This window comes from Onychostruthus taczanowskii, unplaced genomic scaffold, assembly GCF_017590055.1.
Source record: "Onychostruthus taczanowskii isolate IOZ18803 unplaced genomic scaffold, ASM1759005v1 scaffold36, whole genome shotgun sequence".
NCBI lineage: Eukaryota > Metazoa > Chordata > Aves > Passeriformes > Passeridae > Onychostruthus > Onychostruthus taczanowskii.
Genome location: NW_024501015.1, coordinates 7,779,270 through 7,794,231, shown reverse-complemented (window position 1 = coordinate 7,794,231; position 14,962 = coordinate 7,779,270). Strand labels below are relative to the sequence as shown.

The 14,962-nt window shown below is 33.1% G+C and overlaps 1 protein-coding gene across 1 annotated transcript in view; it reads left to right on the top strand.

Moving 5' to 3' along the window:
- NEK10 (NIMA related kinase 10) overlaps positions 1–14,962 on the top strand; it is a 159,552-nt gene that overhangs the window by 29,758 nt on the left and 114,832 nt on the right. Inside the window, 1 exon segment of the mRNA XM_041411449.1 lies at positions 11,935–12,005. Within this exon segment, the coding sequence (XP_041267383.1) occupies positions 11,935–12,005 (71 nt within the window).

Sequence of the window (14,962 nt, the reverse complement as noted above, 5' to 3'; positions counted from 1 at the left end):
ATCTTGCTTATATGCAGCAATTTAAAAGCTGGGCATCTTACTTAAGTCAAGCAGCTAGATGATAACTGAAAGTAATGGGAAAAAAAATAGGCATTCCAATAATGAATTTCATCCCATTTACCTTAAACAGTTCTGTTTAGTTGATGAGATGAATCAACCACCTGATGTGTCTACCTCTCTTAATTTGCTACAGAGGGATCTTAGCATAAATCTCTTAGAGGAGTTTAAAGTTAGATGAAATTGACACCTTATTTGAAATCAGTTATCAAAGATCTAGGTTTATTTTAGAGTTGTTGTAGAGTAGGATTTGCTATTGCTTGTGTCTTTTTGCAGATACTTACTTTTCCATGTCTCCCTCGAAAGTGTAAATATTCATGCAATTTCTTGATAAGCTTGGTTATCCAGCTTTTAAGGCTGATAGAGGCACTGAATGAACTTTATTCCAAAAGGCAGGTATCTCAGTAAGCAAAATCCTTTGCCATTTTTTAACTGTTCAGATTTCTGTTCCATAGATAAAAGGAAAAAAATATTTTCTTGAGCTGTTTATACAGTTACAGACTTATAGCTATGATATATTATTAAAAATCCTTTCCTAGGATTTTTCCCCTCCTGAGGAGCTGGGAGCCTCATGAGAGAAATGTAAACAATTACTATCTGCTGCTGTGGAATGCAACAGGTGCATCTTCCATTGGTCCATGTGGATTGTTTTCAATTGATGACCAATCACAGCCACCTGTGCCGAGGCTGTGAGCAGTCACAGGATTTTTGTTATGCATTCTATTCTATTCTTGTTCTTTGTAGCCTTCTGATCATCTTTTCTCTCTGTTCTTTTAGTATAGTTTTAATGTAGCATTTTAGTATAATATATAACATAATAAATCAGCCTTCTAAAATGGAGTCAAGCCTTGCGTCTCCACACACAGAGTGTTCACCTCAACACAGACTTAAGGCAGTTCCTGAAATATTTTACAGGAAATTGGGATATGAATTCACTGAAAAGCATCTCTAGTTTGAAGGAAACTCTTCTTAGAAGAATCTGCCAGATGCATGTTAGGAGTGCCTTTTTAGAATATGAGTGGCTCAGGTTTTTATATGTATGGGTAGTATTTGCCGCAGCTTACAATTTGTCTACAGCATTTCTTTTAAAACTGGCAGCTTGACAATTTGCTAGATATTTTTGTATAAATGGTATAACATCCCATGGGTGGACCATGCAGTAATGCTTGGTTTTGGTAATAGAAATAACAAATCACATCAAAAGGAAATTTTGCTTTATGTAAGTTTCAGAATGTGGCTTATACTTCCTCTTCTTGTTTTATACTTTATCTTGTTCCATTATGTGTCTGAAGGAATAACAGATATAAATTAGAACTTTAATGTGCTTTTCTGCTTTAAGCCTCCCAGAAGTTCTGTATGTAATACTGGAACACTAACTTACAAATTAATGGTTTGAACTGTGATTTGTTCTTCTAACTTACTCAAAGATGCATGTACTACTCTTGTAAATTCAGAAGCGTAAAAAAGTTGAAACAGCTGTGCACATTTTGAGTTTAATTAGAACTGTGTATTTTTATCACAGTGTGAAAGGTGGTACTTTGTGACATTCTTTAGTAACAGTAAAACTACTGAAGAAAGAATCGGCTTGATGTATACATCACCTTTTCAAACAGAGGCTGCAAGGCTTTTAAAATTGTCCTTGTCACAAATTTTTTTTTTTTTTTAATGAAAGCCTAGAAAGAATAGTGTTTTTACACACTGACTCCCAGCAAGTTTTTTTCTCCAGATGGACAGACACAGTATATGGACGAGAAGGCCAAGTTCAAATGGAATTGTACCTTTATGGGACATTTTCCCAATATACCTATACACCCTAGCCTGATGAAGGCCAAACCACATTGCCAAGAGATCTGTGTCATGATTTAACCCCAGCCATCAGGCAAGCCCCTTGCAGCCACCGGTTGGACTGGGGAGAGAATCAGAAGTGTGAAAGCTGAAAAACTCATGGGTTGAAATAAAGGCAGTTTAATAGGGAAAGCAAAAGCTGTGCATGCAAGCAAAGCGAAGCAAGGAATTAATTCACTACTTCCCATGGGCAGGCAGGTGTTCAGCCATCCCAGGAGAGCAGGGCCCATCACATGTAACGCTTGCTTGGGCAGACAAATGTCATCATTCCACATGTCCCCCTCTTCCTCCTTTGGAAATGCTAAGCATGATGTCATATAGATTGGAATATCCCTTTGATCACTTTGGGTCACCTGTCCCATTCTGTCTCTTTCCATGTGTGGTATTTTCTGAGACCCTGACGAAGGAAGGAAATGAAGGACTCTGACTCCATGTTCTTAGAAGGATAATTTATTAATATAATGTGATATCACATGATATGACTTTATATGACATTATATTATATGACATGGTATGATATGACATTATATGGCATTATATTATATGACATTATATTATATTATATGGCATTATAATATATGGCATTATATGATATGACATGATGTTAGATTATATGACATTGTATTATAATATATTATATGACATTGCATTATATTATGTTATGTTTATTACATTTCTAGCATAGATTATATATTCTATTATATATAGAATATATAATATAGTATATAATAGAATGTAAAAATATACTATATAATATATTGTATGATATAAAATATCATATAATACAATATTATATATTATAGATAATATATATTTTATATTGTTCTATTATATTATATATTACAATTTGTTATAAAATATTATATTATGTTATATATTACATAATGCTCTGTTATATATTACATAATATTATATAATATAACAGTTAAATGTAATATAGTATAATATAATGTTATATATTATAATAGTAGATTATAAATTATATTACATTATATATTCTATTATATATAGAATATATATAGAATATACAATAGAATATATAATATAATAGTGCACTATATAATATTGCATTGTATAATATAAAATTCTATATAATATAATGTTATATAATATATATTATAGATAATATATTATATTTTCTATTATGCTCTATTATATTATATAATACATTTTATATTATATAATAAATGTTATATTATATTATATGGCATTATATTACATTTCCAGTATAGATTATATATTACATTATATAGTCTATTATATATGGAATATATAATAGAATATACATAGAATATATATATAATAGAATATAATATACTATATAATATTATCTCGTATACTATACAATATTATATAATACAATATTATATATTAAATATCTATAATATGCTATATTTTATATGATGTTATATATTAAATTTTCTATTATATATTATATGATGCTATGTTATATATTACATAATATAATTTTATATATTTATTTATATTAATTTATTATATATCATATTGTATTATATTGTGTTATATTTTGTATTACATTATATTATATTATAGATTTTATATTATATATATTATAGAATATATTATTAATGATACAATATGATATTACATCTTCTGTATTATGGTATATATTATCTCATATATTTTATATTACATTATATATTATATTATTATATTCTCTATTATATAATGTAATATATTATATTTTGCATTATATAACTATTATATTTTACGTTATATAACTATTATATATTATATTACATCACATCACATCATATTATTTTATAGAATACAGAAAGGATACAGAGAGAAAGCTAAAAGAAACTACTCAAATACTCGTGACTCTCCTCCAGAGTCTCGGCACAGCTGGCCCGTAATAGGCCAATAAGTAAAAACAATTCACATGCAACCAATGAAAGAATCACCTACCAGATTCCAAAGCAGCAAAACACAGGAGAAGCAAATTAGGTACTATTGTTTTCCTTTTTCTCTGAGGCTTCTCAGCTTTCCAGGAGAGAAATCCTGGGCAAGGGATTTTTCCAGAAAATATGATGGTGACACCCATGCAGTCCCAATTTCCTTTCCAGCATGGCAGTACAAAAAGCAGAAGAGGCCTTGGCTCTGTGAAAGCCCTGCTCAGCAATAACAAACACATCTCTCAATTGAGCATGACTATGTTCAGCACAAACCCAAACATAGCCCTGTTCCAGCCACTGTGAAGAAAGTTAAATCTACATCAGCCCAAACCAGCACATTTTGAGAAGTGTAACTTTTTAAGAAGGGTATAGAAGTCTTTTTTTTTTTTTTTTTTTTTTTTTTTTTTTTTTGAATTTGTTGTTCCACAATGCCAAGTTAGGCATAGATTGGATTAGTAACACTGTTTCTGGCAAAGCCACATATTCAGGAAGTTACCATATTGATGTCTCCCATGCTTTCAACCTATGACATTTTACATTATGAGAATTATTTTTTTGTGCTACCTGCTATTGATACTTAAGCCAGTATGTCCTAGCAAGTGGAGTCCTAGCAAGTACACAATTGCCATACCTGGGGCTTGTTTGAGGATGCTGATTTCTGTGTATTCAAACATGGGAACATTTAGATATGGATGTCCACTGGGAAGCATAATCAGGGAACATCTGTGAAATATATCTTTCTATTTTAAAAATAGTTTTGAAGGAGATACTTGTGCAACGAGCTGCATTGCTCTATGAAATTCAGAAAGGGCTGAGATTTAGCATTTGTTTTCTCTAGCACTAGAAGTTCATATATTTAAAAGCAGTGAAATTATGAAGTTGCCACAAAAAACAGATCTGTCTGCCAGAAATGTACACTCTTGCAGAAAAGGTACAGAGTTCAAAGATGGGAGAATGTGTAGTCGTTGAATATAACTTGCTGGTCTTCTGAGTGTAAAAACAAGTCCTGAAAATAATATTCTTCTGCTCCTTTCAGCAGCTTTTTATATATGCTTTATGCCCAGAAAGAGCAACTGGTAATAGGTATGCTGAAGTTTTTTATCCGTGTTCTTGTATAGTTATATTTTGATTGACTTTATTTTTCTTAGTAAAGGTAAAAGAGAGTTTCAGTTCAGCATTATGAGCAAAGGGTAAAACTGAAAGCTGTGTTTCAGTGAAAGCTGATTTTATCTTTCTAAAGTTGACTCCTTGGCAGTTCTATTTAGTATCTCTCTTCCATAGAAAAAACCTCCCAAACTTCTGCCAGTACCAGTTGTTTCTGAGGCTTTGATATAAACTGCGTCAATTAAATTATTCAAGGCAAAAAATCCAATTGTGACAACGACCACCCAAACCTAAACCAGCCATACTCCAGGGCAAACACAAGCATCTGTAAACATATAAAGATGAGCTACATTAGAGAACTGAGCTGGCTTAAAAAGATGCATCCTAAACAACTTCACGTGCGGCTGTTATGGTCTTCACAGTTTCATATGTGGTCTAAATTTTTGATGGGGGGAAAAAAGTAGTTTTTTCTACTACTCTTTGTGCCTCTTTGCACTTAGGAATTGGGAAGAGAACCTTGAGCTCTGAGCATGCTTTTGCCTTGGGTATTTAATGATTTAGGTATGAAGAAGGTATTTGTTACTTTGGTTTTGTTTTACAGAGCAATAGGAGTAAAGACCAATAGAATAAACCTTTAAAAAATGTAATTTGATTTATATTCATATGTGGCAAGGGTGAATTAGAAGAGAGTTGGTGGCACAGTTTTTCATGTGTTCTGGAAAAATGTCTTATTACAGTGCTAGGGACCATAAGTTATTTTTCAAATTTAGTATGTTTGGCATCGCTAAGCAATATTGTATAAAGTTGGCACACATAAAAGCTTGAAGGTTTGTAAATTCAAAGAAATACAAATCTGTTGCTGAATGTTAAGTGGATGTCCATATCTTTATTTTCAAAAGTATAAAATAAAAACCCCAAGAAAGTAAATTATGAAACTTCCTGACTATTTCAAACAGAGAAGTAGTGAATTGTGTTAAAGGGAGAGCAGTAAGTTAGTGAGTTTTCTAAATTGTTGATCAAGAGCAGTGTAACTGAAATTTATGCTGTTTTATTTCTGGGATCTTGTATTTACACATTTCTCAATGGTCATTAACGTTTGAGATTGAGACAGACTACACAAATTTACAACTATTTGCAGTGAAAAGCATCCTTCCACATCAAACCAGGTGGTTTTTTTGAAGATATTAGTAAAAACATACAGCAGACTGCATAATGCCTGCCCTATCCTACAGTTATTAGTGGCCTGTCACTGGCTGTGGATTGGTTTGGCCTCTCTATAGAAGAAATTATATGATTATAGCAGAGCTTTCTGGGCAGAGGCAGGCAATGGTTGGACTAGGAAATGAAAATGCTGAGATTACATTGATGAGAGAGCAATTATACACATGAAAGTGGCCTCTCTTAGCTGACTTCACCCATTTTAAAATTAAATTCCCCACCTAGTGGCATGAGGATTTATCACATTGTATAATTGCCATCTGAAGATAGTAAATTTCTTCCCTACCCCTGTACATTTTAAAACTTGGTGGAACTGATGAATAAGTGATTAATTTTTCTCTGTGTCAGTAGAAGTTTAGGATGTCTGCAAAAATGTCTTTTGTGAATAAGAAATTATGTGTATGTTTTTTTCCCAAAAAATATTTAACATAATATGTATGGAGAAAAATGGTAGCAAGTTAGACAACAACATGATAAATTATTATAGACTTACTTTGCCGTACTTTTTCCATTTCAAAATAAAAACTATGAAGGTGGAAGTTTAACTAGTGATTGAAAATCCTGTTCCTGCTTCATCACTCAAGGGACAGACAGAATATCCCCAAAAGGCTTGTGTTGAATTCTTTATGTGGGTGAGAAATGCAAATAGCTTTCAGCAATATTCACAGGACCTCTTTATATTCAAACTGTCAGTTTTGTGGCTCCTGTTTCTTCTTCCATTGGTTTTAGTGGTAATTATGAAGCTATGGTAATGAGTGTGTATCTGTAGCTTGCAGCAAACTATCCTGAGAAAAATTGTGACATGCAGCAACTGCTTTTCTATTTTTTTTTACTTTGGGTTTATGTTGGTGGTGCTGCTTCTTCTTCTTTTTTTTTTTTTTTTTTTTTTTTCCTTGCATTATTCCCCTCTCTTTCTGTGACTCAGAGAACTGATTCTAGAATAAATGTAGGGTTTTTTTGCAGTAGTCTCCAAATACTCACATATTATCCTGCAGTAGTGTTGGTTAAATAGAGATGGGTTTGTAGAAACCTAGAAATGGTGCCCAAATACAAGCATTTTCTCATTCTTTGCACTGAAATTTGTGGTCTTGGAGCTTTTCTGAAAAAATAGACATGAATTGAAACAGAAGATATTCTAACTTATGTATATAGATTTTTTTTTCCTTTATTCTAACAGTCAAATATGGAAATGAGAGGTTGTGTAGCCTTTACCTCTGATGATTTTCAAGATGCTACTGGGTAAATCCCTCTTTATTTGGGCCAGGGAACAGCAGGTTTCATTTTTATAGTGAATTGTGGCAGTCATAGGTACAAAGATTGTGAAAATTCTTTTCTCTGCTTTACTTTGGTAAGTCCTGCCAGCAAGTAGTAAGGCTATCCATTGCAAGTGAGTGTTATTATATAGGTATTTTAACAAAGGTATTGACTTACCTGAAGTTAATAGAAGCTGCAGAGACTCTTAGCATTTGGGACCAAAGGAAAAAAAAAAAAACCCATTAATCAATGTATGGCAAGCTTGTCTACTATCTCTCCTACTGTCCTGTCTCCAACAGTGGGAAAAAATCAATATCCTTAAGTAAGGAAGTATGGGATAAGCATATTGGATTCTTGCTACTTTGCAGCTATTTTCAGCTTGGATTGTTTCCTGAAATACTTATGGTTTCTAGGCATGAGTGTTTGTATAGCTAATACCTACTGCTGGAATTCTCCATCGATGTTTAAGTAATGAATTGAAGTTATGTTAAAGACTAAAAGCAATAACTGTCATTGTTAAAATCCTCAACACTGGCAGATGATTCTTTGTTTAGCCTTTCATTGTAACCACCACCTGCTCTGGGAGTCAGTCTTGAAGGATCACTGCTGTTTTCATGAATTCCTAACTGTCCAGTTGAAACCAAGTCTCATTTAAAAGTGCTCCTTCTACTGCAGGATGCCCTGTGCCAGTGTGTTCCTACACCTGTTGGAAGCACCAGTGAACACTGCACCAAGATAAGTCATGAGTGGCTCTTTGAAGGTCTGTGCAGCTTGGGAAATCTCCACTGGTTTTGTCCCATGTGAAGTCAACCTGAAAGTATTGATAACATTCTTTAGAAGCTTCAGAGGCTCTAGAAAATTAATGCTGTTTTGAAAACATCATTCCCTCATCTCCTCTTTTCCTCCCTCTCCAAATGTAGGACTTCTTTTTTAATTTTGGCACTTCTGTCCACTAATAACTAATGTGGACATGAGCTAATAGTGAGGATAGTCATCTTTCATATAGCTGTGTGGTAGTGCAAATGTAGCAAACTTAGATACAGTCTATTTAAATCTCTGTTTAAAGTGTTCTTACAAAAAAAACAATGGTAAAATAACATCAGTAAGCAAAATTATAAATGAAAGCTTGATGGCAAAACGGTCTCCAAGGCCATGTAGAGGTTGTTTGGTTAAATGTGTTAATGTGTTTGATGTTTTAGAAGTAGCACTGTACTGACAAGATTTGGTTGTTATTGTTTTTTTTTTAACTCCTAATTATAAATGTGGTGTAGTATGGGAAACCACTTCTGTATGTAAAATAACTGATTAATTAGTTTAATTAAATTAATTAAAATTAATTAGAAAGGAGTTCAGAAGGAAAAACAACTATTTGGATTAAGCAGTGGCTCATTTTGAGGCCATGGTCATAGAAGATTCTATTATTAAGAATAAAAGCAGTGCTAGTATGTTGACCTTTCTAAGAAACAATTATAAAATTGTCTGTTAAAGGATGCTGAGAATTTGAATGATTATTCTGTGGATATAATTCTGTCTTTAATTTAAAAGAATTTAGTCTTGCATTTGCTATGGACATTTGTTTAGTGAAGGACTCTCTTACAGTTAATATAATGATGCTGGAGTAAGCTTTTTCAGCTTGAATATGTAAGTTGGAAATCACCAGTGATTTGCAAACTTAGATGAAAAGTAGAAATATTATCTTGAATATGTTAGCTGCAAGAATTAAATGCTGCCACTTCTAGTAGCTGTGGCTAATAGCATCACTACTTCTGCTTAGTGGTAGTAAGCTCAACCCTTGGAGCAATGGAAATGAAAATCTTTATCGGCTCCCCCTTTCTGTATTCTGTTTTGAATGCATTTTATGATGTAGACATCTTTTTGTTAAAATTTCATTAGCACTGCTGTCTGGCTTCAGTCAATTGAGTTGTCTTCAGCTAAAAGTTAAAGGATGAGTACTGCCTTTGCAAATAATAATAAAAAAGTCATACTAATGCTATAGCCTTAAATTCTCAGTGCTTGTGAGTAAGACTGGTTCCATATATTCTTTCTGGTCTTGACCAGACAGTGACAGTTTATACACAGTTGTCATCTGAATTAAGCAAACCATATGTACTCCCACCACCCTCCTGTTTGGGGGTGGCAGTGTACAGGAACAAGAGCGGGGTACTTTCTCTGCTTGGCATCCCTACCACTGTGGATCCAAAACATGCAAATTGACTGCAGAACTGTTTTGCTAGTCAACAACTACTGTACCCCACCCACATTTCTAACTAGCAGATGGTGAGTCAAGCCTGTAGAACATGGTGATGGATTTTACTACATCCCTTGAAAAGTAAATAAATAATATTTGAAAATCTTATTTAAAAAACTAAATTACAGATCTAATTAGCTACAAAAGCATAGCATCATATAAGTAGGGGATTTATATTCTCTGTAAAACTTTCATGGTCACATTAAATAAACATTGCTTCAGTAATTTAAAGTACTTCTTAAGCAGGAGACAGTATTTTTTAAGGTATTGGTCATCCTAATGTTCTCAATATCTGAGATTTCTGACTAAGACATTTGTTATGGAAAAAAAGATCAAATGCTATACTGCTACAAGTCGTTTTGATAAAAAAGAGAGAGGGATTAGATAAGCATTTAGAACAAGAAATCTTTCAGCATGAATAGGCAGAACAAATGACTTCATTAACTTTCAGCTACTGTGCATTTGTGTGAAACCATGCTAAAACGATAGCCCTGTCAGAACTGTGTTCTTTCTATGATTTCCAAATCATAGTATGATTTTTTCCAAGTCACCAGCTGGTGGGCTGCTGTTTGCTCTGGACATCAGGCAAGATTTTTCCCTGGAAAAATTTTCCGGAATCAAGATGCTGTAGGCCAGGTCATGGTTGCCTCTGTTTCTCTCTCAGTTGTATTCAGCTTATTCTTTCTGTGGCAGCTTTTTGCATAGTTACATAAATTTGGCTTGAATAATCTCAGTTTGGTATTTTAATATAATTTAGTAATGTAAAATAATAATTTTTAACTTGATCTCTCCATGGATGAAAATTATCCTTAGAACAAAAGACTAAAATTCAACTCAGATTTTTTTTTCTGATTAGGAGCATTCTTAGAACTTGAATGAGATAGAGTCTTTGCCTTATTGAGTCACCATCTGTATAAATTGCAGTGTTAATGTTTGCTCTAGTAGACACTTTTAATACACAAAAAGGAAATTTCCACCAAGACATCTAATGAATTAGTGGCACAGACAGTGTGATTACAGAAATACTGTTATGTCCTAAAACAATATTTATTACCCACTCTGTAATTATGTAACAGCAGCAGCAAGATTAAAATAAAATTGCTTTTTAGGTTTGATCCAAGAATCTTGCTTGACAATTTTATCAGAAGAGTGTGACCTGTCAGTCTCTCTCACTTCCCTGCACTGTGACCTCTCTTCTGACTTTCTATTGTTAAGTTCACATAATCGATCTTATCTTTTGTCTAGGGACCTCATCCCATATATTTTCAAAATCTGCATTTTGTATATAGCAGCAGGATATCCTCTAGCATCATTAATTGAATTTACACAGTACCTCTGAGCACCAAAATAAGATATTTAACCAAAGATATCAGTACTATAATAGTGAAGAAAAAGTGGCTCCAAATTCTAAGCTGAAGGAAAAAGGTAAACAAGTTAGTTTTCAAGTTGATTTTACAGATGAAAGAAGTCAAGTATTTTTGAAAAACAAAAATCAAACACATTCTGTGCTATGATCTTTACTTACTGCTAAGACTTGAACTCCAACATCAGAATACACCTACTAGTATAAAATGTTATCATCCAGGTTCATGAAAAGCACTGAGGAATTTGAACAAAGGAAGTAAATGCTGTTTTGTACTTCATCAAAACTGAAGTTACCGCTTCTTCCATTTTCTTTAAATGTATCTTTGCAATGTTTTTTTGTGTTATCATTTGGCCGCCTGCTGAGTGTCCATGTTGCATCCTCACAAGGAATGCATTACAGTAGTTTTAAGAAGATGAAAATGATATCAGTCAAGTTCATTTACTTGCATTAATAGCAAAACTATATTCACTATCATTCTAAATACAGGAGTTGCATTCAAATCTTTCGGATATCTGAATTATGAGATGAGGTGCCATGCTTATTGGTTCTCTAATCTGTTTTATTGAAATGTCATAATTGTAAACCAGTTCTAAATGCTTTGATTCATTTGTGTCCAGTAAGTCCAAAGACAGTGTGAGCGGAAAGGACAAGTGAACAAAACATAAAACCATAGTGTTGTGAGAAGAAGTGTAGCAGAAGTTAAAAATCTATTAATTGTACTTCCCCTTAAAGAATTTGGCTGGTAAATGAAACATGCAACCTTTTGAGTGTAATTATGTTGTAATTAAGTTGTTCTGCAAGTTAGAGCTGAGGATGTAATGCTCATGAGATAGTTTCAAGGGACAACACTTACTATATTGGAAGCTGAAATAAATACTGGAGTATTTTTCTTCAACAAACTGTAGATTTTTTTTTTTATTTTTCAGGTAGTAGGGGCTATGTATGAACCTGTGCCAGAAGGACTGTACTCTGAAAAAGTCTCATTTACCATTAAGAGGTAATTACTAATTTTATTTCGATATCCTGCTGTAAAGATGTTTTTGTTTTGTATGCTTCCAGCGGAGATAATGTGACAGTTTGCAGACTTTAGCAACTGCCACTATTTGTCTCTGAATAGGAAATATCTTTGGATTTAAAGAAAAACAGAGCTATCTCCTTACACCAATAATAACATATACAATATAGCTGCACACATGCAACTGGAAAACTCATACCAGTCTAGTCAGGGCATTCATTTAACCAGTATAGACTTTATATTCAGTACTGAAATTTACATTTAACAATGTCAGTGCTGTACTTAATTCCCTACTCATCATTTTTTTCCCAATAAAAACCCAGAATTTGAGTAATTTTCAAATGCAGATTGTGGTCAAGGAAATAGTCCCATTAGAATATGTTATTTATAGATCATTTTATGATCATGTTCATAGCTTTTTCTGCTTATTTGACTGATAGAAATACGTTTTCCCCTAGCTTATAAATTCTGTTAGCGCAGCAGCAGTGCTAACAAAATAATGGAGGAAAAGATGAGCCTGTACTTGCTACACTCACTCATCACAAATTTCTTAGCTATGTTTATATCTTCCTGAAGATAATGTAATGTGTAAGGCAAAGTATGGAGTGAATTAGAGATTTAGTTAGCTCCCTTGATTTTTCCATTTTAGAAAAAACCCCCCCACTTAGTACAAACGCTTATACTTTCTCATTCAGATATTCTATTCTGTCTCTAAAAAACACATTACAAGAAAGGTAATGTAAGGAAAGGTTTGTGTGAGGTTATAAACTAAAGTTTTTATAGTATGTTTTAGTGAACAGAAAGGTTTCTGTTACTTAAAGACCTTGTGGACAGAGGGCAACAACGGAGAGTACAGGAGCTAATAGAACTAACATTTTTGTTTAAGAGGTTCTGAAATGAATTTTAATGAAAATATTAAAATCTTTACATTACACAAGAATTTTTCTACATATTTTACTAACATTGGGAGGCATAAAGTTTTTTTTTTTATTGTTAATTTTTGAGGGGCTATTGTTTTTAATATCTCTTACTATGGGTTAAATCTTAAATGATTTGTTATGTTTAAGTTTTTGCTTATGCTTTGTGAGCTATTTAGAAAGAATAGAAAACATTAAAGAAAAGCAGTAACAATGAGATTTTAGTTATATAGATGAGGAAACATTAACAGAAAATATGTAGTTATTTTCAAATGAATAAAACAGAACACATTTCAAAGATTAATGCTGTAAGTAAAAAAATAATTTCTTGATAATGATTTGAAGAAATATTGAAAGCTTTTTGTTGCAAATGTGAATTTTCATTTAGTGTTATCATTGCTATTCTTTAGTATCATTATTAAAATACAGTTTTAATGCTTTAAGCTACTAAAGAAAGTTCTGGAATCATAGTCATCAAATTCCTTCAGAGTTGAACATCAACCTACTTGGTGTTTAGTCATAAATAATTTTGAGATGCATGAGAAATGGATATAGGACTTATTAAAAATCTCTTCTAGCTCCCATTGGTCTTGGAACTTTTGCCCAGTTTCAGTGAATTAAAATAAAAAATCAAAAGGAAACCCCAACCCAGAGTATTTTTTAAGGGTGAAAACTTGCACCTCTTTAAAAGAAATGCAAAATTTAAAGTAAAAAATATTTTTAAATTTATGAAAATTAGTGAAATTAATCACCACATTTAAGCAAATTTAAACAAAAATATTAAAATAAAAAAGTTCAAGCATTGTAAAACATTTTCAAAAGTGCTACTATGCATGTCAGTTCTGTTTTGCTTAGAAAAAACTGCTTTAGAAATCATAAGTCATTCTATGACATTGTCTTTGAAGAAGAGTGTTGGGTTATATATTTGTGTTAGCAGGACAATGGTACTGTGCAAGGAAATCATAATAAATTACCAGATTCATTGGAGTTAACAGATTTAAGACATTTTTTTTGTACATGCAGGACTGTCCCTAGCAGTTTTCCTGCATACAAAATGTTCTGGGGATTTAAAAATAGGACTAATAATATATTATCACCATTACTAAACAGTTACCTAGGGTGCCTTTAACATAGACCTGTTAAAGTATTTTTGATTGGAAGGGACCCCTGGAAGAGTCTAGTCCATCCTGCCTAATGCAGATACAATTACATATGGTTGCTCACTGCTCAGGTTTTTTTCTATGTCAGTTTTGCATTGAAGAATGGAGATTTCAAACTTCTCTGGGCCCTCTGTAGTTTGTCTACCTTTGTGATTAAATGTAATAGTAATAATAATAACAATTTTTGGCTCTATCCTGATTTCCCTGTGGTTTAACTTGTCTTTCGCCTCTTGCTCTAACACTTTGCATCCCTGAGAAGGATCTGGCCATGCCTTCCCATTATGCAGGTAGCAATCAGATCTGAGAATAGGTGGTTCAGGTCCCTCTGACAACTGCCTTGCCCATGTATCCCTGCAATTAATTCATTGTTCACAAACCTTTGGAGAATGCACTCTCTCCCATGATCTAGGTCATTAATAAAGACATTAAATAGTACTGACCCAACATCAGTCCTTGGAAGATGCTACTTCCAGCCACCACCTGGACTTTGTACTACTGATGGCATCGCTTTGAGACAGGAGGTTAAACCAATTATCTTCCTATCTTATAGTCCTTTGGATACTGTGGGATATTGTGTTAAACAGAAATCTTGCTAAAATAAGGCTACCCCCAGCATTTATTTCTCTTTCCTTGTCCTCAGACAGTAATCTCATCATGGACACCGATCAGCCTAGTCAGGTATAACAGCTGTTTGGTTAATCCATCTCACTGTTCCCAGTCACCTTCTTGTCGTTTTTGTGCTTGAAAATTACTTCCAGAGAAAATTGCTCTATTATTTTCCCAGAGACTGACGTGAAGCTGTCTGGCTATGAGCTCCCTGAATCTTCCCTCTTGCTTTTCTTGAAATGTCTATGATATTCAG